General features: G+C 50.1%; 1 protein-coding gene across 1 annotated transcript; it reads right to left on the bottom strand.

Moving 5' to 3' along the window:
• Positions 1–15: 15 nt before the first annotated feature.
• ARHGEF5 (Rho guanine nucleotide exchange factor 5) lies at positions 16–23428 on the bottom strand. The gene is made up of 16 exons (XM_032401140.1): positions 23415–23428; positions 15153–16879; positions 13717–15119; positions 13091–13148; positions 12602–12666; positions 12144–12397; positions 8942–9102; positions 8264–8416; positions 7886–8015; positions 7541–7615; positions 7002–7091; positions 5711–5868; positions 4953–5114; positions 3371–3441; positions 1649–1753; positions 16–916 (listed from the first exon to the last, which is right to left on the bottom strand). Exons 2-16 carry the CDS (start codon positions 16865–16867, stop codon positions 759–761), a joined length of 4758 nt encoding a protein of 1585 aa, XP_032257031.1. The 5' UTR covers positions 16868–16879; positions 23415–23428; the 3' UTR covers positions 16–758.
• Between the last annotated feature and the right edge of the window lie 1894 nt (positions 23429–25322).

Below are 25322 nucleotides of genomic sequence, written 5' to 3' on the forward strand. Positions count from 1 at the left end.
ACATCTGAGGCCAAAACAAACAGAAAAGCGGCCCAAACTCTTGGAAGTCATAAAGCAAGAGTTGGCATCTGCCGTGACCTAGGTACCATCTTGGTCTTTTGTGGCACCTAAATCAAATGGCCTGGAATCCTCATGGGATTCCATGTTCTGTACCTTGTTCAGTGCTCAGGAGTCTGAGAAGAAAACACTCAGAGAAGTGCCAAATTTATTAGAGTGAGAGAGTACTACCCTCACATTGCCACCAACACAGATCCCAGAGATGCATGCCCTGACCCCACACCAATAATTATGGAAAATCTCTCAAGTTGGAAGATACCTTAGAGATCACCCTGTTGACCCTCTCATCTGATGTGCTAATCCCCCTTAAACATCTCCCTCTAGTGGACTGAGGTCAGATTCCGTTTAACTTGTAGCCATGATGGAAACTTTGGTCAGCCCTGAATCTGCACTCTGGAAACAGAGAATATTTAAGTACTATATGGTAGTAGAGGTAAAGTTCCTTGGCTTAGGCCCCATTTATCTGTTTTCTTATGAGAAAAGATTCTCAGAATCCAGTGCAAAGTCCCTCAAAATCCCTCCACCAAGCACAAAGCACAGAAAGGAGGTTTGAGACTCGCGACTGGTAGCTTCATTTTGTCCTCGAGTTTTCAGAAGGTCTACTTCTTGGTCCACAGAAGGCCTCTGTTGCAGGGTTCTGGGGCCAGCCCTTTCCAGGAACGTCTTGTCCTTACGCTCAGGGAATTCCTCCCAGAAAATAGCTAGGTCTGCTGTTCCACCAGCTGTAGTTTGGCAGTCTTGACTCGGTGGGCTTCCTTCAGGTTCCGTGCACGGACCTCTGGGTTGGAAATGAACTCTACTTGCTGCACAGGGAACCAGCCTCGCTCCCCATCTGACAGTCGCATGCCCTCCAGCCAGCCTAGGAGCACAGGGAGGGTGGGAAGAATTACCTGGGACAGATCCATAATAACTCCCCCTGGATCTCCTTCCCTAAAACTTTTCTGAATGGTAAGGCTGAAAGGACTGGAGAGCCGCTGGCATGGGAAATCCAGCCTCCCTTGTGTTAGCCCTGGCTGTTCTAGGTCTGGCAAGGTCTACAGCTGCCTACTCCTGGGCCTTCTCCACTCTTATGGGCTGAACTGTGTTCCCACAAAATATATATTGAAGTTCTAACTCCAAGTGCCTCAGAATGTGACCTTATTTGGGAATAGGGTTCTTGCAGGTGTAATTAGTAAAGATGAGGTCATTCTTGAGTAAAGTGGGCCTTAATCCCATATAACTGGTATTCTTATAAAAAGAGGGAAATTTGAACACACACACACACACACACACACACATACACACACACACACACACAAGGAAGATAGAGGTAGAGATTGGAGTTAGGCTACCACAAGCCAAGGAATACCTGTGGCCACCAGAAGCTAGAAGAGGCAAGGAAGGATCCTCCCCAAGAGGTGTCAGAGGGAGCATGGCCCTGCCAACACTTTGATTTTGGATTTATGGCTTCTAGAACCATGAGAGAATACACTTCTATTGTTTTAAGGCACCCCATTTGTGGTACTTTGTTATGCAGCCCTAGGAAACAAATACATCCACCTACAGTATCCCACCTTCAACACCCAGCTTACTCACGGATTCTCCCTCTTACCGTCGCTGCTTTGCTGAGTCACCATCACCACATCTGCCTTCTCCAGCGCCAACTCATCGTTCTCTCGGGGTTTGTAGGCTCGAAGGCACTGTACTTGTGGGGAGTCTTTGGAAGAGAAGAGTGTGAAGAGAGGTTAGGAAAGGCAAGTGACTGGAACACTGAGGGGGAATTACAGGGGGAGGTTGGGAGGACTCGGGAGAGAGAAAGTTCAGGCTTTAGAAAGTTACAGACAAATGAGACAATCAGAAAAATCTTCATCCTCAACCAGGAAATGGTCAAAAAGGAAATGGAAATACCAAAACAGAAATGAATCAAAAATTCTATTTCTCCAGGGAAGATGAATTGAGAAATACGTTGTGACCGTCTTCAGTGACTCATTATTACGAATACTCAAAGTCTGTTAAAGACCCATCTTCCCTCTGTAACTTTCCCTGACTCTTTAGTTCTCAATGGATTCTGAATTCCTTTAAAACTAATTGTCCAGGCCAAACCATTTGCCTCTTATCCAACTGCTTTGTGTGTGTGTTCTGCCTCCCCAAATAGATTGTAAAATCTGATTCTGTGACTCATTCTTCATTTCCTTCCCAGTACCAAATGTGGGACTGGAAGAGATGCAACCGTGGGGCTCCAGGTGTGACCTAAGTAAGGTGCTTAATCCCCTATAGCTTCAGTTTCTTCACTTGTAAATGACTGGGTTGATCAAGATGATTCCTCAGGAAATTGTGGATTTTCTCTATCTCAGTATTTTTGTGAACCAGAGGAAATTTCCACAGTTTTAAAGCTCAAGATAACAAGCCTCAGAGGACTCCTGACCCACAAGCATTCCATCTTACGTGGGTTTATCGCTCTTTCTACATTACCACACTTCGCTGGTTCCCTCCAAAAACAAACAGAACACTACATTATTACCTGTACTTCTTTTTCTAAAGCTTATCTCCTTCTGCCATTTACTAGATGACAGCGAAGGAGGAAGCATCATCATCTTGCCTTCCTTCCAACTGGGGAAGTAAAGGCCAGCAGACGGGTCAGGTAGCAAACAAGTTAGTAGAACTCAGTTTACAGCCTGGTTCTCCTACTTCATTTTCCAAGGTTCCTTGTATTTGTTTGTTCTTTTGAGTTACCAGTGTTCCTTTGAGTTCAGTTCCTCTCTGGATACCAATTAGGGAATTCTTGCTGGAGGACAACTGTGGGGACTTATATGAGACCCAGAAATCCAGGCTTCACATGAATGCAAGACACATTCATAATATGTGTGTGTGTCTGTGGCTACCTGTGGGTACCTGGCAGCCTGGGCTAAGGGCCGTGGTCTCAGGTCATTCTGTACAGGAGATGGTGTGGTTAAGACAAATCTACTAGGTTGCTATTCTCCCACAACTCCCACTCCAGCCCTACTTTCTCCCCGTATTTCCCCAAGACCTTGAAGCAGGTGAAATCTAAGCAAAATAATAGCAGGATAGACTTAAGGGGACAAATATTGAAAAAGAGAAATTATTGCCCAAGGGAGGAAGTATATGGAGAAGGAAGCAGTACCATTGTGGTGAGTAGTTTTAAGTGGATCATCTCAGGTGCTTAAGCTCCAGTGCTCAGACTTCTACTCTAAAATTCTGGATAGAAGCAGTAAGTGGGAGTCTCTCAGAGTTAGCACCCAGCCTCTTAAACTCCTACATCCAAAGGTGACTTCCAGCCCTGCCATTTTTCTCTCCCTTTTACCCCCTCACTCACCATAACACTCCAGAAGGTCCAACTCCTCTCTGGGCATGGCCAAGGCTGAGATCCATCGAAGCTTTTCACTTCTGAGAAAACAAAGCAGGGTCAATGCCGCAACTGCAGCTCTGGGGTGTAGGATGAAGGCCAGTGATGGGGAAGGAAAATGACTGTGGGAGAGACTTGTCTGGTTCAAAAAGTCTAGTTCAAGAACATCTCGGACAAAAGTTAATGGGACTTCGCTTGCTTGGAAACATAAGATCTTGAATTGTATGTAATTGTGTTTATCACCCTTTATTTTTCTCCTTCTCTCTCTAAGCTTGTCCTCTTAATGGCGTATCTTTCAAGTGGCGGCATAATGTCAACTGTCAATTATATACACATGAGATTTTCCATTTTGTACTGAGCAAAATGTTCATCTCAGTTTAGATACCCTCTACCACTTTGCAGAATTCTCGATACTCTTTTGCCCACCTCCCTTCCATCAAATATCTCAGCGATGGAAATTATTTTGTAATCATAATTAGGTCAGGGAAATATATCTACTAGTTTTGGGGTCATGCAATATAACCCAAATTTATTTTGTAATTATCTGAAGGATTTTGTATTATGTAGGCCTCTGCTTCCAAAAACACTGGAGTAATTGAGAGCTGACACTATTTCTATTCCAGGAAGATGCTGCGCAAAACACTAAACAAAGAACATGAGTCTGTATCTGATTCCTTGACTTTGGTGACATTTTGTATACAAACCCCTATATCAGCCCCTATGTTCCGTAAGTGAAGACAGGTATGGTTGATCCTACCCTGAGGTGTCTTCCAAGAGACAAAACTGAAAAGTGTCTACAACACAGGGATCCTTGGACCATTTGGTGTCATGTCAAACTTTTTAAAGAAGAGGCTTCTTATATCTCTTATAACAGCCACAGTAGCTATAGTCCTGTAGTTGCTCATTTTAGGCACTGTGTACCAGGGTTTACAGGTATTATTCTTTAATACTCTCCAAAATGTATGTATCTGTGTGTGAATGTATTTATTATTATTATTATTATCATTAAAAAGATGAGCAAATCAAAGTTCTCAACGCTATAGATTTCTGCTCAACAGAGGACTGGGTTGGAAGGTGGGAGGAAGGCAAGCTAAAGACACCCCGTTGCTTGTCTTATTCACATAGATGTCCACCAGCCTTTGGCACTGAAGAGTTTCTGGCTCATACAACATGGCCATTCACTCAGGGACATCAGTAATTCAATTCTTTAGTTACTTCATACCAGCCCATCTCCTTTCTGTTGTCTCGCAGACTTTGTCCCTCTTGACTGAAGAGCATAAAATAGATGCTAAACTTTGGTAGCAACTCTGTACCCTTTCCTACCCCATCTCTTGCAAGTTGTCTATTAGCTCTAAGAGTTTGGGTTTGGGGTTCCCTATGGATGCCCTCCAGTCCAGAATAGGATAAATAGTGCTATGGCTGTTCTCTGAGCACATTTTCTGCCCCGGCCCCACTTCCTTCCCAGGATTTCCTCTGTTCCTCCCTCCCTCCATCCCTCTCTCCCTCCTTCCCTCCCTCCCTTCCCCAGCTCCTCTGCCCAGCCCCATCTCACTGGGTCTCAGTGCTGAAGAGGAACTCAGCCTGGGTGCCCTGTGCGTTGTGCAACAGGAAGAGTCGGAAGAGGTTTTTGTGAGGTCCGTGTAGCTTCATTTCACACTTTTCCCCTCGGATGGAGGAGAAGGGAGCATGATCAAATACCAGGAATCGGCTACCCCTGTAAAACACAAGGTTTGTCAACCCGATTCTACAACTGTTATACTTCATCCACCCTCCTATCTTTGGATTCAAGATCCCTGTCCTTTGCAGCTTGCAAATTCTCAAAAAAACCACAAGATGGAGCTACCTTGCTCCCAAGATGTTAGCTCCAGGGTCCCCAGGGATTTGTCATCACCAATTTGACAAACCACATGTGCAATGAATACTTCACCACTTTAAAGAGTTGGAGAGATAAAACCAATATAAATTTTCTAAGGCCCTTAGGACCAAAGAGTGAGGATCTGGAATTGGCTAAGAACGTCTAGACTAAGGCTGAGTCTAGCCCAAATAAACGGATTTGAGAATGTGGTCTGCTAGATTGCTACATTTTGCTCTGTGACTATAACATAGTCCAAGTCCTGCCATGTGATCTCATGACAGAATTTGGTGGGATCCCCTTTCTTTCTCTTCTCTAGGCCATGACCTGCACTCCATGGGTCGAGCCACTGAGAAGGGCTCCTCTAGGAATAAGAGCTTTCTCTGTCCCAAGAGTCCTGCCCTCTTGCCTCATCCCATTCCCCTCTTGTACTCTGGCCTCCCATTCTAGTCACTGACTCTCGGGGCCGAGACAGCAACAGACAGTCATTGAAGAGATGCAGGTGCACTGGACGCGTGTTCAGTTTCCTTCGCAGCCCCGGGGAGAGGCTGAACTCCAGGGCTGTCAGCTCTCCACTCTTCACCAGCCAGCGTGACTGTGAGATGAGTGGGAAGATCTGTAGCGCAGGGAAGACAGAAAAGGCAGTGTCACAGATACGGCAAGCGTGGGCCTTCCTCAGTCCTGCCCTCCCCACCGTGCCTCCTCCTCATGAGTCCCACCACTGACACTCCCCTCTTCCACATTCTCCTTCCTTCTCATAACCCATCCGCTTAGACTGTTTCTCTCAGAGCCCTCTCTCTACTACCGTCTACTGCTGTGCAGCTCCCACGTCCACAACTCAGGCAAATGGCAGGTGCCTGTGGTTCAACCCAGGACAGGGACTACATGAGAAAGCTCAGGCCAGGAAGCCTGAACTGAAGGGGGAGACCCCAGTTAGGGTATGTGAGGGTAGAAGGCAGGGAACAGGACACTGTGTGCCTTAGGAGTTAAAAGATCTGGGCAGCTCTGACATCTGTTCTTTCTCTGATTATAACCAGAGACCTGAGACGAGCCCGTGGAGTCATATGCGGGAATGAGACTGAGGAGAACTAGGTGCGGTCTGCTGGGGGTTGGAAGTTGGGTAAAGATAAGGGTACTGGACTACAATTAACATGTGGATCAGGGATTTTCCCGCTCTTTGAGAGAAGTAAGGGTGGTATCTGCTCTGAGGTGGAATTTGAATGCAGAATGTTTATTTACATTTGTATTTTGATGGGAGATCTTGGCCCTGTATTTGGAATAAATTTCATATTGCTTTGGTCAAAGTAGGTGAAGACTTGATAAAATACTGAATGATTTAAGCACCAAATGTTCTCCCTCACCAGCCCACTTCCCAAATGCACTTTCTCCCCCTTAGGTAACCCCCTTCAGGTGACCCCTGTCCTTTATTTCCCACGTATCCTTGGAGAGTTTCTCTAAGTATACACAAGCAAACACAGACACAGATTTGTGTCCTCCTACTTTTTCACCAAAGATAATATGCTATAATAAACAAAATTCTGTGTCTATCCTTTCTCACTTAATAATTTATCATGGAGACTGAAGCAGGCATTTGGGTGTCCCAGAAATAGGACAGAAGAGAAGGTGTGCAGAAGTAAGGGCAGAGACCGAGACTGTGCGAGCAAGACGGTTCTATGTTAGAGGGTGACCTGTGGGTGATGCTAAAGTGAAGCTTCACAGGTGGGGTGGGGGTGCCAGAGACCGACTCACTTTGCACTCAAACTCAATCTTCTGGCTCAGGTAGATGAGCTCCTCTGTCCGTCGCATCCTCTGGACATTGTTATTGCAGTCTCGGATCAGCTGAATGTCAAGCAGGGTGAGGAGAGAGGAAGAGCACTGTGTTAGAGGCTTTGACCTTGGAGTCCCCTGCAAGAAATCTGGAGGTTGGTTGTGACAGCCTCCGTTTTTTTTCTGGCAGGTTGGGATTGAGTGAAGGCAGCATGAAATCGAAGTTCTAGGCCTCTGGTGTACCTTGTATGACCTGCCAGGAGGTTCCCGGGCGGAGTGAATGTAAGATTGAATCTGGGGACGTACAGAGTCCCTTGGTGTGGAGCGTCCTCCGTGTGGGAAGGAGGCTGGGCAGGGGATGGGGGGTGGGGAGGGTGTTTGGAGGTTTGGTGGGTGCACTGAGGTAGCTGAGCAATCCCATTAGCATGGTCCTGTGCTCTCTGGAGTCATGGGCCTTTGCAGAAGAAGAATTCTCCGTGAAGGCCAATCAAGGCGTCTGAGTGGGGCTGGTGGCTGCTTACCTCCTCCAGTGCATGATGTGCCTTTGTGGCCTCTGCTTCCTCGGAAGAGCCAGGCTGTGTTCTCTTCAGAATGTTCTATAGAACAAACAGTAGGCAGGAGCCAGATGGAAAGAAGGGATGGGAAAACAGGAAGAGGGAATTGAGGGTCGGCTAATGAAGTCCAGGAACAAAATTTTTGCAGCAAATTCACCCCGAGGAAGAAGGGTGTGGGCAATGGGGAGAAGGCTCACATCATCCACAGGGTGTGGAAGAGGGGCAAAAGAACGGGCAGTCCTGTGCCTTGGGTCTCCCTGAGATTGTCCCTTTCAGGTGAAGGGGAAAGGCCCAGAGAGGGAGCCGCTGTACCTGGAGCAGCAGTTTGAGACGTGTGATGCGCTGGAAGGGCAGGATCAGGAAGGACTTGAGGGAAAGGCGCTGGCAGACGGGGTCGCTCTCCAGCTTCTCCAGGACCTCTTGGAAACTGCTGTTGCTGTTCCTGTGTAGGCAGCGAGCCTCAAGTGAGGAGGGACGTGGGGAGTACTGGGGACACAGGGAAGGCACGGGGAGTAGAGATGCAGTGGAATGTCTATGGTGGGGGCGTCTAAAAGGTGGGTTGGGGCTGGGATCACAGAGCAGGCACAAGAACATGTGCTTTGGGGATACCATTTGGGGTTGGGGTTTGGGAGTTTCAGGGCAAGTTCACTGCAGGGCCCACAGGGGGACTGGATGGGGATCAGGTCTTACAGCAGGCCTTGGAAAGTTCGTTCCTGGTAGGTCTGGTTGGTGACATAAGGCAGGTAGACCCGGCGGAAATTGGGAGCGTGGTTCAGGACGACATCACACACTTGGAAGGTGAAGATGTTGTTCTCGAAGTTCTCCTCCAGGTCTGAAAGGAACCTGCACAATATTCACACAAGTCTCCTGAGTGAGCAGTTGGCTGACCCCTGCTATACCTTGAGTTTGTGACTCCTCCTTTCTATTAGTTGGTGACTTCTATTGACTGTTCTTAGCTCCGTACCCCTGCTATGCTCTAGAGTTTCTCTCCAAGGCAATCCCTAGTTTGCCCCTGATCAAACCCTCTGATCCTTATGTTCCATTTCCTGTTCATCTTTTGATTCTGTTCTGGCTTTCTGATCTTTACCTGTTTCCCACAACCCATCTCCAGTGCAGCACCTGCCCATTGTGCATCCTGTCCTCAACCTGGGAAGCATTTCCCATTCATTTGTCGATCCATGAATGGATCTAGCCACCCGCACACCCTCTCCTCTTCTTTGCTTTCCCTATTCCCACAGCACTGGGAATCATGAAGGGAGCAATGAGAGGGCAGCTGAAAGAGAGAGAGAAAAAAAACGACAACCGATGGTTTACAGGCTAAAGATACTGAGGCCGAGTGAGTGGTGTTTGGGAGAAGAGGAATCTCACGTGGTGCTGACTTCACGCACGTCCTGTAAACGAGAGAAGAGCCACTGGTATTCCTGGTTGGAAAGGGTGGCCCGCAGCGGGGCTGAGAGCTGGAAATGATCCACGGCCACATGCAGACTGCGTAGGTAGGAGGCCTCTGACACGATCAGCTCAAATTTGGCCTGGGAGGTTGGAGAGGAGATTAATTTAAAATAGGTATCAAGTCCCCAGTGTACGTGAGTCACTGCATAACATTCTAGGGGCAGAGGAGGGAACAAGTCAGCTCCTCTCATAGCTCCCAGTCACATCAGAGCCCAACGTGGCATCAGGAGGAGAGGGAAAGAGCACTGGAGGCCGAGGGAAGGGTGTGTACAACCCCCTACAGGTGTAAGAGAAAAGGATACTTTTTTTTTTTAAATTTTTTTAAAGACTTTTTAATTTATTTGACAGAGAGAGAGAGCACAAGCAGGGGGAGCGGCAGAGGGAGAGGGAGAAGCAGGCTTCCCGCGAAACAGGGAGTCCGATGCGGGGCTCGATCCCAGGACCCGGAGATCATGACCTGAGCTGAAGCCAGCCGCTTAACTGACTGAGCCACCCAGGCGCCCCGAAAAGGATACTTTCAAGAAGCTTAAATAAATGGAGTGGTTTTGGAACCAAGTATTTATACTAAAATAGTGGCAGGAGATGAAGCTGGGGAGGCAAATAGAGAGAGGTCTGGAGGATTGCAAAACAAGGTAAAAAGGTTTGGACTTAAGGCAATGGGAAGATTAAAAAGAGGCTTCATGTAGGGAAATAACTTGATCAGATTTGATTTTTATAAATGTTATTTCTGAGCACGATGTGGAGAAAAGAGTAGAAGGGGCAAGGGAGCCATGTTAGGAAACTGCCATAGTCATTCCAGGTGACAGATGGAGGTCTGAACGGCCACGGGGATGGGGAGAGGTAGGCCGGCTTCCTAATTATTTAGGAGGGAGATTTGGAAGAACTTGGTTCTTTGCTGGAAATGGGGCTGAAAGAGTAGCCAGAGTCATAGTGTAATGCCTCGGTTTTTGAGTTTGGTAACTGAGTGAATGGCAGACTCACTCACTGAGCCAGAGAACTTTGAAAGAGGGACAGATTTAGGGGATGAAGGTGATTTGGGGGTTTGAGGAGAAATGGGAGGAAGCAGGATATTTGAGAACGAGATGTGCTGTTGTGGTTTAATGGAGATGGTCCAGCACTTGAGAACTTATTTGGAGGTTCCAACAGGGGGCGCCACGGCTCACAGCCCTGTCCTCCGCCAGCAGGGCTGCTCATGCTCTTCATCCAAGCATGCAATTCCAAGTAGATGGAGGGACAGAAAGAGAAAGAAGACACACACACCTGGGTGATGACCCTCACATACAACAACACTGAACTGGGACACAAGGTACATTTGAGTACTGGTTCCAACATTCACCGACTATATGACTTTGTGTGGCTCACTTCACCTCACTGAACCTCAGGTTTTCTGTCTTTTTGTGTAGGTACAATGACCTCCGTGTCACAAAGATGTTGTGACAGTCAAAAGAAATGGGGTTGGTGCAAGCACCTTGGAGACCCCAGAAATGCTATTTTATGAAAGGACTATGTGCATAGAAGCATAGAGGCTTCTCTTCTCAGAAACAGGAGACCAGGGCTGGCCTGGGAGGCCTGGTGGACTTCCCAGTGTTGCTGGAGTTTGCTGAAAGAGAGCTAGGTTTCATGTCGTCTCCTGTTGTTTGGTTCCATAAGTATTGGGCAGATCATTCATTTTCTACATATCCTCCATGTGCTTTAAAAGTTGAGGTCAAGGGGCGCCTGGGTGGCTCAGTCGTTAGGCGGCTGCCTTCGGCTCAGGTCGTGATCCCAGGGTCTGGGATCGAGTCCCGCGTCGGGCTCCCTGCTTGGCGGGAAGCCTGCTTCTCCCTCTCCCACTCCCCCTGCTTGTGTTCCCTCTCTCGCTGTGTCTCTGTCAAAAAATAAATAAAATCTTTAAAAAATAAATAAATAAAAGTTGAGGTCAGAATAAGGCCCCCAGGTCTGAGCTTCAAAAATCCTAAACATTTATAGCTGCCTCTGTTTGATTTGTTTATCTCTAAGTCTGTCTGGCTAACATCTGACTCTTTCCCACCTCTGAAAGGGGGAGAGTATGGCACTAAAATGCATCAAACTAGTAAAAGACATCATGCTAAAAGCTAGATATGGATACTTCACTTAAACCACAGAGCAATCCTGAAAGGTAGACATTATCCTCAAGTTTTAGACAAGGGAACTGAGATTTGGTGGTTATGTAACTTGCCTAAAGTTACACAGCTAGCAAATGGTGAAGCCAGGATTCAGACCCAGGTTGGCCCGACTTGAAATTAAAGTACAGTAGTAAACATTTTTTGAGTGATTGCTATGTACTAGGCACTTATCCTTTTTGCAACCCAGTTTTACAAATGAGAAAACAGAAGGTTAGAAAGATCAAGTGATCTGGCCAAAGTTAAATAGCCAGCAAACAGCAAAGTGGGCTTCACAACCAGGTCATTTACTCCAGAAGCCAAATATGTAAACATGATTCCATGATGCCTTTCCATGGTGCCATATTGTCTTCCCGGGAAGAGAGGTTCTACCCCATATTTCAGACTGATTATTAAGAGAAGCTCTCCATGTGAAACCTGTTAATGGTAATAATGTAACATCAGACAAACAGCCTCTACTACAGTATTGCCATTGGGTGTAAGGACCGAGCCAAGACTGATGGTCATTCCAAAGCCTGTATGAGACCAGTGGACCACAGGACAGCCGCAAGGGACACAGCAAAAAGCCACTCACATGCCTTGGTGGAAGAGAAAAACCAGTGTAGTGTGGAACCCCGGCTGAAGAGGGAAATTTTAGTCTATAGCCTGAAGCAGCAGTGAAGGGATTAATTCCACATTCCTCCCAACAAATTCAGGGGCATGGTAACTTTGTGTGAGCCCCAACCAACAACAGGTAGAAGGAAGCGGCCCACGCCCTGCGGAAGTGGGGAGGAAGGCAAGTGCTAACATCCAGAAAGCAATGCACATGCATCAGAGGGGAGACAAGCGATAGCCATGGCGTGCCCAGAGCGTGCGGTGAGTGTGTGGTGGGGACAGCCTGCTCTTGCTGGTGGTGGTGGCAGTGAGGAGGAAATCAGGATGAGACTTTGCCCTCCCTCCTGTAGGCCCATCCCCTGCCCCGACCCTGCCCCGCTGGGTACCTCTTGCAGTTTTTGATCTTCGTGGGTCATGGAGAGCAGCACGGTGCTATTGCGCACCACAGGGATTTCCTGCCAGAGGGAGCCACTGGAGGCCATGGACAGGCGCTGCAGGTAAGACTCTGAGGAGACCAGGGTCCTCCGGGGCTGCCGGGGAGAGGCAGGCCCGGTCACCTCTCCCAGGCTGTCCAACCGCTGCTGGCTCTGAATCTCCTTGTTCAGAACCACATCACTGTACTCCTGGTAAAGCAGCTGAGCTACAGGGGCAAAGAAGCGTGGCAGAGGGAGAGAATTAGGGAGACAGGGATGTTGAGGCATAAAGACAGAAGCCACCAAGCTGCTTCTGGCTCTCCTGGAGATTCTCTTCCCTGTAGAGATCACAGCCCCACTGATAAAAGTCATGAGCTCCGGTCTTGGGCAAAATGCCATATGGGTCTATACTTCTGTTTCTAGGTACTCACAGGAGTTGATGAGTTTCGAGCGGCGTCTTGAAAAGCCTCCCATTACCTCCTTTGGTTTTTTCTCCCTGCGGAGGCAAGAGGGGCTCTGGGTGCTTGCTGGCCACTGATGCAGAGAAGCCCCAGGTGACCTTAGATGAGATAGTCTCCGATCTCTGGGCCGTGTGCTGGGATGTGAGGGCTGAATCCCCTCAAGAGGCAAGCTGTAGCCTGACCCACTTTTAGGTAGTTCAGAGCTGTTCTGGATGTCATGTTGAACTTTTACAGGGGGTTTAGCTCATGGCTAAAGAACCTAGGAGGATGGGAGAGTCAGACCCAGCTGACAGCCAGGTAAGAGAAAAGATGCCCTTACCCTGGAATCCTGGTATATGTCTCTTCCCCTTCCCATCCCTGGAAGACACAGCGTCCCAGAACCCTTGTCAACTAATGGAAATCTCAGTATCCTAAGAAAAGACAGTCCAAGTGTGTCTGTTAGGAGAGAAGGTGACTCACCGAAAAACAACGGTGTCTGAGGGGCCAAGGGCTTTCTCTACGGCTGGACCTCTTGTATCTAGAAATGGAAATGGTGAAGTCACTGAGATTGTAGAGGGACATTCAGAGAGCCCAAGAAGGTAAGACCTAAAGCAGGAGATGTAGGCATCTGAGGGAACAGAAGGGCCCAACTGGGAGTCTGTGCAGGAGACCAGTGCCAAAGGAGAATGCACCTGAGGACACTATTACCAGGTGCGTCACCATCCCTGGTATCAGATGTGAACTGGACAAGAAGAGGATGTCTTCTCTACTACTAGGAGGACCTCAAAGAGGTGTTGGTAGCTGGACAGTGTGTGTGTCATGGTGAGGGAGAGGGGGATCATCCACAACCATCTTGGGAAAAACAGGTACACAATAAAACACCACCACGGCTGGGTGACAGAGATAGAGGGGAAGGAGGAGGAGCACTACAGGGAGCTCAGAGAGGCTTTCAAGGGCTTCCCTCTGTGTTGACGTTGGGTACGCGGATGAGTGAAGCCACCAGAGGGAACAGTAGAGGCCCTGGGGACAGAAGATGGGTGAGGTGGTGAGAGCTGGAGAAAGCTTGGTCCCACATGAGCGTCACCACGATCTTGCTCCTTGCTTACCTGAAGAGCCCTCAGGCAAGATGGAAGGTCTGCGCAGGCCTTGCCGGTTCCAGCCCTTGTGCTTACTGGATCCCTCACCAGGATCTGCAACCTGCCCACTGCTGCTCTCTGGTGGTCTCCCTGGGTCCCGCCTGTGGGGCCAGCTCGATGCCTTTTCCAGATGGGGATGGCTGAGTTTTTCTGACTGCCTTGCTTGGCCTACATCCAACCTCTTCAGGCCATTGGCTCCTTCCTGAGGGGCTGTTCTTCTCAAAGATCCTCTGGCAGGGGCCTCAGACTCTTCTGAGGGTCCTGGTTCAGAGGTGGGTCCCTGGAGCTCTAGACTCCAGTGTGTGGTTGGGGAAGAGGGACTTAGAAGGGTTGCCACGTTGCTGAAAGCCATGCCAGGGGACACTTCCCTCTTGCTCCTGCTGGTGGAGGCCGAAGAGTCTGTTGATCGGCCCATGGCTGGGGGCCAGGAGGTACGTCCAACAGAATGGGGAGTGGAGACTATCCGCTCTTGACAAACAGGCCTTGGCTTGCCCTGACCCCCTGCATTCATGAGTTCTCCCTGAGTGCTCCTACTCCTCCCCTTGGACTTTGGGGGTAACGGGGGTGGTTCAGTGGGAGGATCCATAATAGGGACAGGGGGTAGAGGCCTGTAGATCCTTGGACTACTAGAAGAAGAAACAGAATGGTGGGGCTGGGACAAATCAGGAGTTGGGGGTAATGGCTTGTTGTATCTCAGCCTGTGGGAGAAGGAGGTCTGAGTAGGGTGGGGAGTGTCCGGGGTAGAGGGCAGAGGACGGTGCTGCCTTGCCACAAGGGAGTCAGGAACTGGGGGAAGTGGGCCTTTGGGGGGGCCATGTAGCCCCAAACCTGGGGCCAATGGAAGAGGATGGCCACATCGCTTCAGCGTGGGAACTCCTGCGTGGAGATGGCTGTCTCTCTCTACCATGGAGGGGTGGACACGCCTCTTCTCTGGGGGAGGAGGGGGCAGAGGTTCATGGATCCTCACATCTACAGAGACAAGGGGTGGGGAAGAGCCATAGGCAGGAGACTCTGGGGCAGAGGCTGAAGTGTGTCGGGAGCCACATGGCTGGGTGCTACAGGGACTATTGGATCTTTCCGGACTTGAAGTGAATTCTTGAGAGTCCTGCCCCAGAGTAGATAATGAACTAGGGGATTCTGGAATGATCCTGCAGTCCCTACCACTTTTCCTGTCCCTTCTCGGGATCACAGAGCCATAGAGGGCAGGTTTGGGGGCCCTCTGGGGCAACTCTGAATGGGAGAAGGAAAGTGGTAGTCCCAGCAGGTCCGGAGTTGGCTCTGTCCTATGAAAGCCTGGGAAGGAGTTGCTCCTTAGGTGCTGGACAGCCCCTGTAGAGTGGCCTAGGGGGCTCTGAGGGTTGGCCCGGTTGGAGCTGGTGGATATTTCCATGGTGGCCTCTGCAGACAGGAAGCCACAGAGAGCAGCTGGGGGAGTCTCAGAAGCCCCACAGTGAGATGCGTTGTTAGTCCAAAGAGATGCTCTGGAGGTTTCTGGAGAATGTGCAACAAGAGAGGGCTCCCTCCTGGGAGAGGCAACTAGGGGGCTGGCAGATGATGATGTAGCTGTGCTTGGGGAGACGTCGGCAGGACTGGAAGGAGCTGAATCTGGTGTCCTTAGAGGAGCTGCTGATGTCCTGGCAGAGACCATCTCGGTCTCCTGGCTGAACACTGCCCTGTTCCCCAGCTCGGATCCCTCCTGCTGGCCATCCTGAGCTGTTTCTTGGTCAGGTGACTCCCCAGCAGGAAGAGGGCCAAGTGAAGAAGCTGGCTGGCAGGACAATCCTCCTGGCTCCAGTATAGGAGCTGGAGCTACAGAGGATAGTTCCTCAGCCCTGGGCTCCTTCTGAGTCCCAGGAATACTGGTCATGGGATAACAGGTGTCTAGAAACGCGTCACAGGGAGACGAGACCTCAGGGGCTACTGGAGCCAGTGTGGAAGGACCATCACGTGCCCCCGCCTCTTCTGTACTTCCCTCTCTGGCCTCTCCCCACAGTGGGTCCCCATCCCAATTCCCCGGCTGCTCCTCCTGCCCCTCCACTGACATCACTTTGCGCTGAAGCCCTCGACCTTCCTGCCTTCCAGTTACTTTCCCTGATCTCCCCGCCGAGCTTTGCTTCTCCTCGTTCTGAGCATCCATCCTCCTCTCCCCTGACCCCCCTAACTCCCTCTTCCCCTCCTCTCCCTGCTGTAGCTCTTGCTGGCCCAGAGTCTTCCTCTCCTGCTCACTACAGTGTGGACCTTCCAACTCCCCAGAAAGCCCCATTCTTTCTCCCTGTTTTGCAAGCATCACATCACCTTGTATCTGCTCCTGTTTTTGCCTTTGTTCTCCCTCTGTGCCATTAACCTGCTCCCCCGGCTGTTCCTGCTCCCCTAAACTCCCATCCTCCCTGACAGGTCCTTCCTCCTGGAAGCCCCCTTCCACTCGTCCCTGCTCCTCCAGCCCCTCAGCCCCCAGGAGGCACATGAGTCCCCCTCTCACTGGACTTTCTTGTGCCTCCGTAGACTGCAGCTCTTCCCCCTGCCCGACAGAGTCCCCTGGCTGGTGGGTCTCTGCTGGGTGCTCTTCACAGGAAGGCCCAAATCTGGGCTGAGCAGAGGTGTCTGGGAAAACCTCCTCCTTCTCTTCCGCATGTCCAGTTCCCCCAGTCAAAGAAGGGAGTTCTGGTCTAAATTCCATCTCCACTCCGCCATCCGGCTCACTGGATACTGGGACCACGTCTAGATGTTCACCTTGAACAGGACAGGCCCTGAGCTCTGAGGGAGCCGGTGTCCTTGCCTGTCCATCTGCCAGGCTCTGGGGCACTGCCTCCCGGCGCTCTGGGGTGTCCCCTGTCTCCCCCACAGAGTCCTCCTGGCTGGTCTCCGCACCTGCAGGGGCTTCCTTGGGGAAGGAGGTCATGCTCTTGGTTGCACAGTTATTCATATCCCTTAAGTCTCCCTGCTGGGTCTCCGAGAGTCCTCGTCCCTCTGCCCATGTGGAGGATGGCTCCCAGCCTTCTTGAACTTCGGGCCCCAAGGTCGCGGTCTGACTGCTTCTCCTGAGAGCTTCCGGGATAACACTGAGCTCCGCTAAGGCAGGGATGGCGGTCGAGGCCCCATGTTGGGGCTCCTCAGCCTCCATCAGGGCTGAGCCCTAAAGAGGAATAAAACACGAAGTTTGTATCACCCTTTTTGCTTCTACCTATCAAAGGGACAGACCATAGAGAATAAGAGTGAGACATTGCTTTGGTTTCATTTAGAGTCATTCTTGGAGATGAAAAATACTCAACAAAGTAAGCAATAGCTTCTATGAAATGTACCACTGATTTAGTCATCTAATAAATATTTACCAAGTGACCTCTTTAAGGGCAGGGCATTCAGTGGTAAACAAGACAGACTTAAGACTGTGTCCTCATGGAGCCCGCAGTCTTATGGAGGAGACAGATAATAAATGATTAAATTAGAGCGTGAGACTGTTGTCAAAGAGCACGGAGCACTCCCAGGGGTCATTACTCTCCAGATTGTATTATGTCATATGGTCTCTCCCTGTCTACTCTCTGGACACCAAGCGTGACTCAGTCCTGTGTAACTCCCAGACACTGTGAGTGACACACCCTAGATCCAACAGCCCAGAGAAGCAAGAAGTGGGGAATCTTCCTCCAAAGCTGCTGAAGGCATTAGAATCAGCCTGGCCATTGTAGCCAGTGTCCAAGGTACTAAAGTGTAGTGTGATCTCCCTATGCACAGTCTGGACTTGACTCATCTTATTTTCCATAGTATCTAGCAGAGCCTTGTAACTAATTAGCAATTCTGTCTCCCACTATAGAAGCAGCTGTTGTAGGGGCGCCTGGGTGGCTCAGTCCATTAAGCGTCTACCTTCGGCTCAGGTCATGATTCCAGGGTCCTGGGATCGAGCCCCATGTTGTCGGGCTTCCTGCTCAGCAGGGAGTCTGCTTCTCCCTCTCCCTCTGCCCCTCCCCCGCTCTCTCTCTCTGTCTCTCTCTCTCTCTCAAATAAATAAATAAAATCTTAAAAATAAAAAAAAATAATAAAGCAGCTGTTGTAAAGTAGAATGATAACTAGACTTACTAGATTACACCGCAGTAGATTACAGTGGTTCCCCCTTCAGCCAGGTCCATGACACCGTGCTACCCTCATGAGCTTACTCCCCCCTGCAAGTTTGACCTTCCCACCTGCCTTCTCACTTCCAGCAGAAAACATCACCTCCTACCTTGAAAACAATTTAGAAACCCATAGAGAGGAACTACTTCAGTTCCTGGCAATTCAGAGCACCCCGAGTTTTGCTCTTTCCCCCTTCCTGCTTTGACGACCCAACAGGTGTCCCTCCCCTTACGCGCCATGTTCTTTAGCTTGTCTTCTCAGTCACCTTATGCGATGGATTTTCTCTTCTTCTCGCACCATCCCCGTCTCTGTTGGAACCATCCCACAACTGAAGCATAGCCATGGCTTTCTCATCTAAACTGTGGAAGGAATTGTTCATACCCGAGGTCCTCACCTCTTCACATCTCACCCGCCCCCATCCCTGCTTCACTAAGCACCACGCTGCCCACGTCCCCCACGATTGCCCATGTTAACACCAAAGGACACTTAGTGTGGTGGTTCTTGTCGGGGTCTGACACTATTGCCTTTAGATAGACTCTTTCTTGTTTTCCGTGAGACCACATGTTCCTGGTTTAGCTCCGTAAGTTTCTCCAGTCCTCTGACCAGCTGACTGCACTCCCCGCCATAGACTTACGAGCTTTCATTCACATCACTTCTCCTCTGCAGCATTGATACAATTACAGTTATGTGTGTATTTCGATTTATTATCCATCCCAAACAATAGGTGGTAAGCTTCACCAGATCAAGAACTACATCCATCTTGATCGACTGTCTACATCTAGCACAATACCTGGTCCATACTCAGTGCTCAATACATGCTTTTCAATGATGGAACAAAATTCTTGTTTCCCTCCCGGCCCACCTTCCCCAGATCGAATCTGCAGCCAAGTCCTGTTGAGCCCACCTCCTACTTATCCCTCGAGTCTGTCCACTTCTCTCCATCCGCACTGCTAGACCCTGGTGCGCTCTCCTGTCCTCTCTCACCCAGGCCACTGCACCTGGGGCACAGCCTGGCCGCTGGCCTCCACACAGCAACTCTTGCCGTCACCAAGGCATTCTCTACAGTGCATGGGACCGATCCTTCAATGCCCCACTTCTAGTTTAAATTCTCCAGTAGCCTCTAACTGCCACTGGGATGAAGCCCAAATATTCAGCCTGGGTTATATGCCCTCCACGCCTGACCTCTGCCTTCCCCTGCAGGGGCCTCAACAGCTCTCAGCACCCCGCCCCCCAGCCCCCATGCCTGTGCTATGGGCCTCCACGTGTACTGCCCCTCTGCGGGGAATTCTCTTCTGCCCCAGCGCACCCTTTGCTTCTCTCACACTCACTGCGCTTATAATTACATATTTAATGTCTCTTCTCTGGGCTAGAGCATGAGCTTCATAAGGGCAGAAACACTGCCATATTAACTGCTCTGTCTCCTTGCCTGCAGCTGACTTTGCCCTCCACAGAGATTTATTGCATGAATGAAGAAGGGAAGAAGACAGCGTTAAAAGCATGTTGTTCAATTTTTACTTCTGCCTTGTATGTATCTTGCTAATTCTGCCCATTGTCATTTTAGACAATTGTAGAAATCATTTAATTTACTTGAACACCCATTTTCTTATCTTTAACGGGGGTTTAAATTGTTCCTTTGCAAGGATTTCTAATGAAGACTAAGTAACATTAAAAAGTACACTGTTAAGTTTGAGGGTCACGGAAGTGTTAGGGATTGCAATTACTGTTGAGGAGAGAGAAAGTATAAAAGAGAAACAGAGGATTCATGAGCTGGAAGGACCTTTAGAGACACACGAGAACCTCTGCCTACTTACAGATGGGGAAACTGGAGGTCCCGTAACCTACACACTTGCTCAAACTTCTTAAGCAAATGGTACAGGTGAGCTCAAACCAAAGTCTCCTGACTGACGTCTACTATAAGCAACCAGGAGCCCAGCTGGGAGACGTTAGCAGGTCACTGGCCTAGAGAAGACGCCGGGGGCCTGTGGAACCCACAGCTGCCCCTGGACCCGCACATTTTTCTTGTCTTCTCCAGGCTTAACATGGAAGCCTACCACCCAAAATGCCTGCCATCCCGCTGAGCTACTGCACAAGCATACTCCTTTACACAAGCATGCTTGCATGAGCACCCAACCACACGCGCATGCGCGCACACACACGCGCGCACACGCACACCCGCGCACACACACACACAGTAAGCCACCCTTGCCGCTCCTATGCAATCAAGCCTGACATAACCAAACACACAGGTCCTTAGCCACCCTGCAGAGGTGGTGTGTGACAAGTTCCTGGCCACCCCATAGACACAGATACCATCTATATGGGGCAAAGAGCCGTGTCTAACATAAGCATACTTGTGTGGAAGGACTTTTATGTCCTCTTTCAGTTAACTGACACAGTGCGTGATTTGCTCCCTATTTTTAGACCTAAGTACAAAATACTATAATCACTAGATGATACTGTGACGTGACCCTATTCTCTCAACCACACACCCCATAAACACTTTATGAAACTTGGCTCCTACCTGCCTAAGGAGACTGTGTGACGTCACCTGAAGTCTCCCGTCACCCACATCTGTATTGTCCTGGCCCTATACCCAAGCACACACGCAAGTCCTCAAAACAAGCAGCCCCTAAATACATGAGTGTCTGCCTGCTCTATTCAGGCTGTATCTCCACGCGCCCTGGGGTACGTGGACGTCTTCGGTTCCGCTGGGGTTACACGATGAATGTCTCGGCCTATAAGCCGACTGACACTATTTCTAACACTGCCTTTATCCATTTGGAAATACTGGTGGTCACCAGATCAGCCACCATTTACCACAAGGGAAGAACGTACCCTATGTCCCCTATATCTGATCCTGTCCTAGTGATCTGATTGCAATCAGGCATGACCAAAGCTCAAGGAAAGCTGCAAAACATGGTTCCACTCGCATCAGGAGAGAGCCTTTCTGCATTGCCCATATGTCAGTTACCTTCTCATCTCCTTCTCCACCAGGGATGAATAATCACTGTTTATCTACGCACAGGCAAAGATGGGGTGTGGCATCGTGGTGATCTAGCCTTCCTCCAGGCCAGAAACATTTTGCATCTGCTGACCCCGTCCACATGCCACTTCGTTCAAGACAAAGCCCCAAGTCACTCTGTTAATACAGGGTGCGACAGAGCTCAGTATCTCCTTGGGAGCCCCCCAACACCTGAACTCTTGTCCATTTCCAATCACCAGACAGAGAATTGTATTTCAAAGATATCCCCTCCTCCCAATGACACTGCTTGTTCTTCGAACCGGTGTTGAGCGCCATGTGTTTTTTTGAGGATCATGCTTGCTGGATTTTGTAGCAGTGTGAGGTTCAAATATTCTGACTGACACGACAAATCACTGCGATACTCCTGAACTTACAACACTACTGAGTTTACATTGTTGTCTATACTGCTGCTCACGTTAGGAAAATACCTCCCAAATCAAAATGTTCTCACTCTGATTTGGAAAATAAGACCACCATGTAGATGAATGCCTTTATTCACTGGTTGACATCACTGCCCCCAATGTCAGGGGCAACACAGATAGGAAAATGAGAGCAGCTTTCTGGACCACTAACTACTAACATCTGTGTTCTACCCACTTGAGGAAAGCTCTACCATCCCAATGAAAACTGTAATAAACATCTCTTATCTGTTCCCTAATGTCTGAAAATACTACATTATCCACTGTCCTGTAGACCCATCAGCTGACCCGGAACATCATGCTGATGTATGCCCCACAAATCCATCCATGGCCCTGGTGCCATCCACAGAGATAATGTGAGTGTGAGCAACCTCTTTGTGTCCTTAACAGAGAACCTGAGGTCACCTTGCTCTGGTCCACCTTGCAGACACTCTAAATGACCAGCTCCTATGCACTCCACAGACACAGTGACTCATCCCTGTCTACACCAGATGCTGTAAGTCACCTGTTTGAGTCTACACCACTGACACGAGCAACACTGCTCCTGTTCAACCCATGATCCTGTGTGTGACCCCATTCTTGTCGTCCACACCACATAGTGACTGACCACTCCAGACACCACGAATGACATGTTCCTGTCTATCCTACAGACACCATGCTTAATGTGGCCACAGACAACCTCAGACAGACTATGATACGGGAAGCCATACACACTGGGGACACCTAATATATGACTCCTGACTATACTTAGAATTACTGTATTCTTTTTTTTTTTTTCAATTTAAACTCAATTAGCCAACATATAGTACATCATGAGTTTTTGATGAGAGATTCCTCTGCCTACCTCCTGACTTCTCTTTCTTCCCCACTAGGATACTAACATGCAATCCTCTTGCCAAACAGTCTCTCTCAGAATTGATACCCCATCCTTTCTCCTCCCAGGTCCCCAAGAACCCCCTCAATAGACATGGCTTCAGTTTCTGTTAACCCAGATTGGTTAACAAATGATCCCCACTTTGCTAGGGCCTAAGCCAGGAGCTTCTTCAAACTCAAAGTGTAGATAAAACAGGAAGCCTAAGAAAGAGGCCACATCCGGAGCTGTTTAGCTTGGAGCTGGGATTTCTGGAGTAGGCCAAGGATGCAAGACCGGGGAATGCAAATTGGGGAGCAAAGGAGGCAAGAAAGTGGAAAAGAAAGTTCTCTCCCTGGTCTGTCTGACGTGACACACCCTTCCCCCTCAATCTGACAAGAGTCCTGGCCAGAGGTCACTTCTAGGTAGACAGGAGGGCAAATCTGTCTTGGGGAATCCAAGATCCAGGAAGGGAGAGGGCCTGAGTTCTGAAAATCCACTGGCAGCAGGATTAGCTCTCCTGGGACAATCGTGCTGGAAGGCAACCATAAATGATGCTCAGAACTAGCCCTGTTCTAGCACCCCCACCCCCAACTCCCAGCTCAAAGAGTTCCCTTCCCACCTCCCCAACGTCAGAATGCAAAGTCACCCAGAATGCAAAGTCACCGTTAACATGAAGCTTTGGAAGTTCTTCGAATATATGGGGGAATAGGGTGGGGGCTGGGCAGGAGTCATTTTTACGGGTTCGGGCGCCTTGGCGAACAAGGAGAGGCGTGTACTTAGACATACACAGTATGCGAATCCATAGGAAGATAAATGAAGGGAGGCCCAGGCCTGGGTAAGAAAAAGGAGACAATAAAACACGTCTAGATAGGGAATATGGCCACAAAGGGAATCTCAGTTATTTCTTACTATGGGGGTTAGTTTCCCCAGAGCCGGAGACTTTGAAGGAAGAGCCCTGATTACTGGCCCAGGGAACATCTGGGGGCAGGGTGCCCATTTCCAAGGCGGGGACCAGGCCGGAAGCAAGTTTTTCAGGCAAGAGCATTTCCTCCAGCTTCCCTCCTCTTCAGACCAGGGTACTCAGTCACACCCCCCCGAACTCTGCCTATCTGCCCTGCCCCCCATTTCCGGAGCCGGTGCCCCGCGACCCCCGCCGGGGCTGGCCCCAGGGTGAAGGCCCGGATCCCCGTCCTTCCCGGCCCTCCCTTACCTCCGCCGGGGCTCTACAGCCGCCCGCCCGGAGCCACGAGCTGCGAGGGAGGAGGGCACCCACCTGGGCAGTGTCACATGCTGTCTCGGCCCAAGAGTCCCCTCCGGGTCCCAGGCGCCGGCCGGCCGTCCCCAGCGCAGGCCCGGCCGCCCCAGCCGCCCCACCCGCTGCCCGCCCCTCCCCGCCCGGACGGGAGGGAGGGATCTGACTCTCCTCGGAAGTTTCAGGTGTGGAAACCGCGGACACACCTTCCTGGGGGAGGGGCAGGGCCCGGCTGCGCCGGAGCCCCATTGGTGTGAAGGAGGCTCCCGCGTCAGAGCTGGGAAGTGGCGGGCGGGCCGGGAGGGGAGCCCGGGGCGCGGGGCGCAGGCGGCGGCGCGGCGGGGAGAGCGGCGCGGGCGCGCGGGGCAGGGCGCTCGGAGGCCGGCAGCGGGACCGCGGGGCGCGGGGCAGGGCGCTCGGAGGCCGGCAGCGGGACCGCGGGGAGGGCCGAGGGGGCCTCTCGTGAGTCGCGCGTCTCCGCGAACTGCCCGGGTGTTTCTTCTCCTGTGCTTCCTGTAGGTCGTCACCTAAGCCTGCCCCTGGCCCCCGCTGATCTGCCTGCTGCGGGTGTTTATCTTTTGGCTGGTCTGTGTCTCTCATGTCTGAGGTTTTGTGTTGTGCGCTTTATCTTTGGGCCTCAATGTTCATTTCTCTCCCTTGATGTCCACCTGTCTCTATCTCTTAGGGCCTAGGAACGTCCATCTCTAAAACAGCATGGCCATGTCTTTCCTCTGTGTACTGTTTCCTTCTGTATTTTTAAAGTTCATTTTAGGTCGATCATATAGCTCAGGGTATGTGTTCCTTCTGTATTCTTCCCAGGACGTGTGTATCTATTCAAGTATCTATGTCTCAGGCCTGCGTGTTTTCTCATGCTTGTATTTTTTTTTTTTTTTTTTTTTTTCTGATTCTTCCAGGGAAACCTTATGTTCTGTTGGTCTCAGGCCGTGCTTGAGGAGGTCTATCTTTATGCCTGTCCACAGACTTCAGAGAAAGCCACGATGTTCTGTGGCGCAGCCACACAGACACAGTAAGAATCCCTCACCTAGGGGGACAGAGATTCTTGATCTGTTCATTCTAGCCAGGTCACCCCCCGCCCCACTCATTCCTCCAGGGATTTCCAAGTAGAGTGAGTCTTCATAGGCTCTCTGGCTGTTTTGTTCTTGGGAATGCCATGATCTATAAGCTCAAATATCTAGTGGGTTAGACCATTTCCAGATTACGGTGCCCATTGACTGCTCCATTGATCCTGGCTGACCGTGCCTACTAGGTTTCTGAAGACTTTAGGATAGATTATCATTAAGGTAGAATGGTGTCTTCTCCAATAAAGTCCTGAAGCATCTCTGTGTTCAAAGAATATGCTGCTTTGGTCATTATTACTCTGAAGGGTTAAGCCCTAAACAGTTACGCATCCTCCCACGACCCGACTCTAAGCTACTGCGTTAAGGTGTGGGGAGCAGTGAGGAAAGCAGAATTAGGAGTTCAGGTCTGTAAGGACAGGCCAAGCAAGCGTCCTAAGCTCAGCGAGAGGTTAAGAATGGGGAGTGTGGTAAATCAAAGAGTTTAAGGTAAAACTTTCTTTTTGTAGGTGAGGAGAGAAAACTCAGTCCCAGGGCACAAGGGGGCCCTTGATTTCTGGTGGAGAGCAAAGTTAGTAAACTCCTAATCCTGGATCCCTGCTCTTCCACACTGCCTCCCGGGGGTGGTGATCCCATCCGAGGTGCTGGAGCTGCCGCAGAAACCAGCCTGGCTATTCTTTCTGCTCCCCTCCGTCTTGACTTGGTTCCCCCCAGGGACAGCTCTCTGTGCCTTAGTTTCCTCTGAATGTCAGGTCTCACAGAACAGACTCCTCTTGTTCTGCCAGCCCTAACCTAACAGCATTTTTTTTTTTTTTAAGTCACCACCCTTGATTCCATGACCTCTGGGCTCTCG

The sequence above is a fragment of the Phoca vitulina genome, unplaced genomic scaffold, assembly GCF_004348235.1.
Source record: "Phoca vitulina isolate PV1807 unplaced genomic scaffold, GSC_HSeal_1.0 scaffold4, whole genome shotgun sequence".
Classification (NCBI taxonomy): domain Eukaryota; kingdom Metazoa; phylum Chordata; class Mammalia; order Carnivora; family Phocidae; genus Phoca; species Phoca vitulina.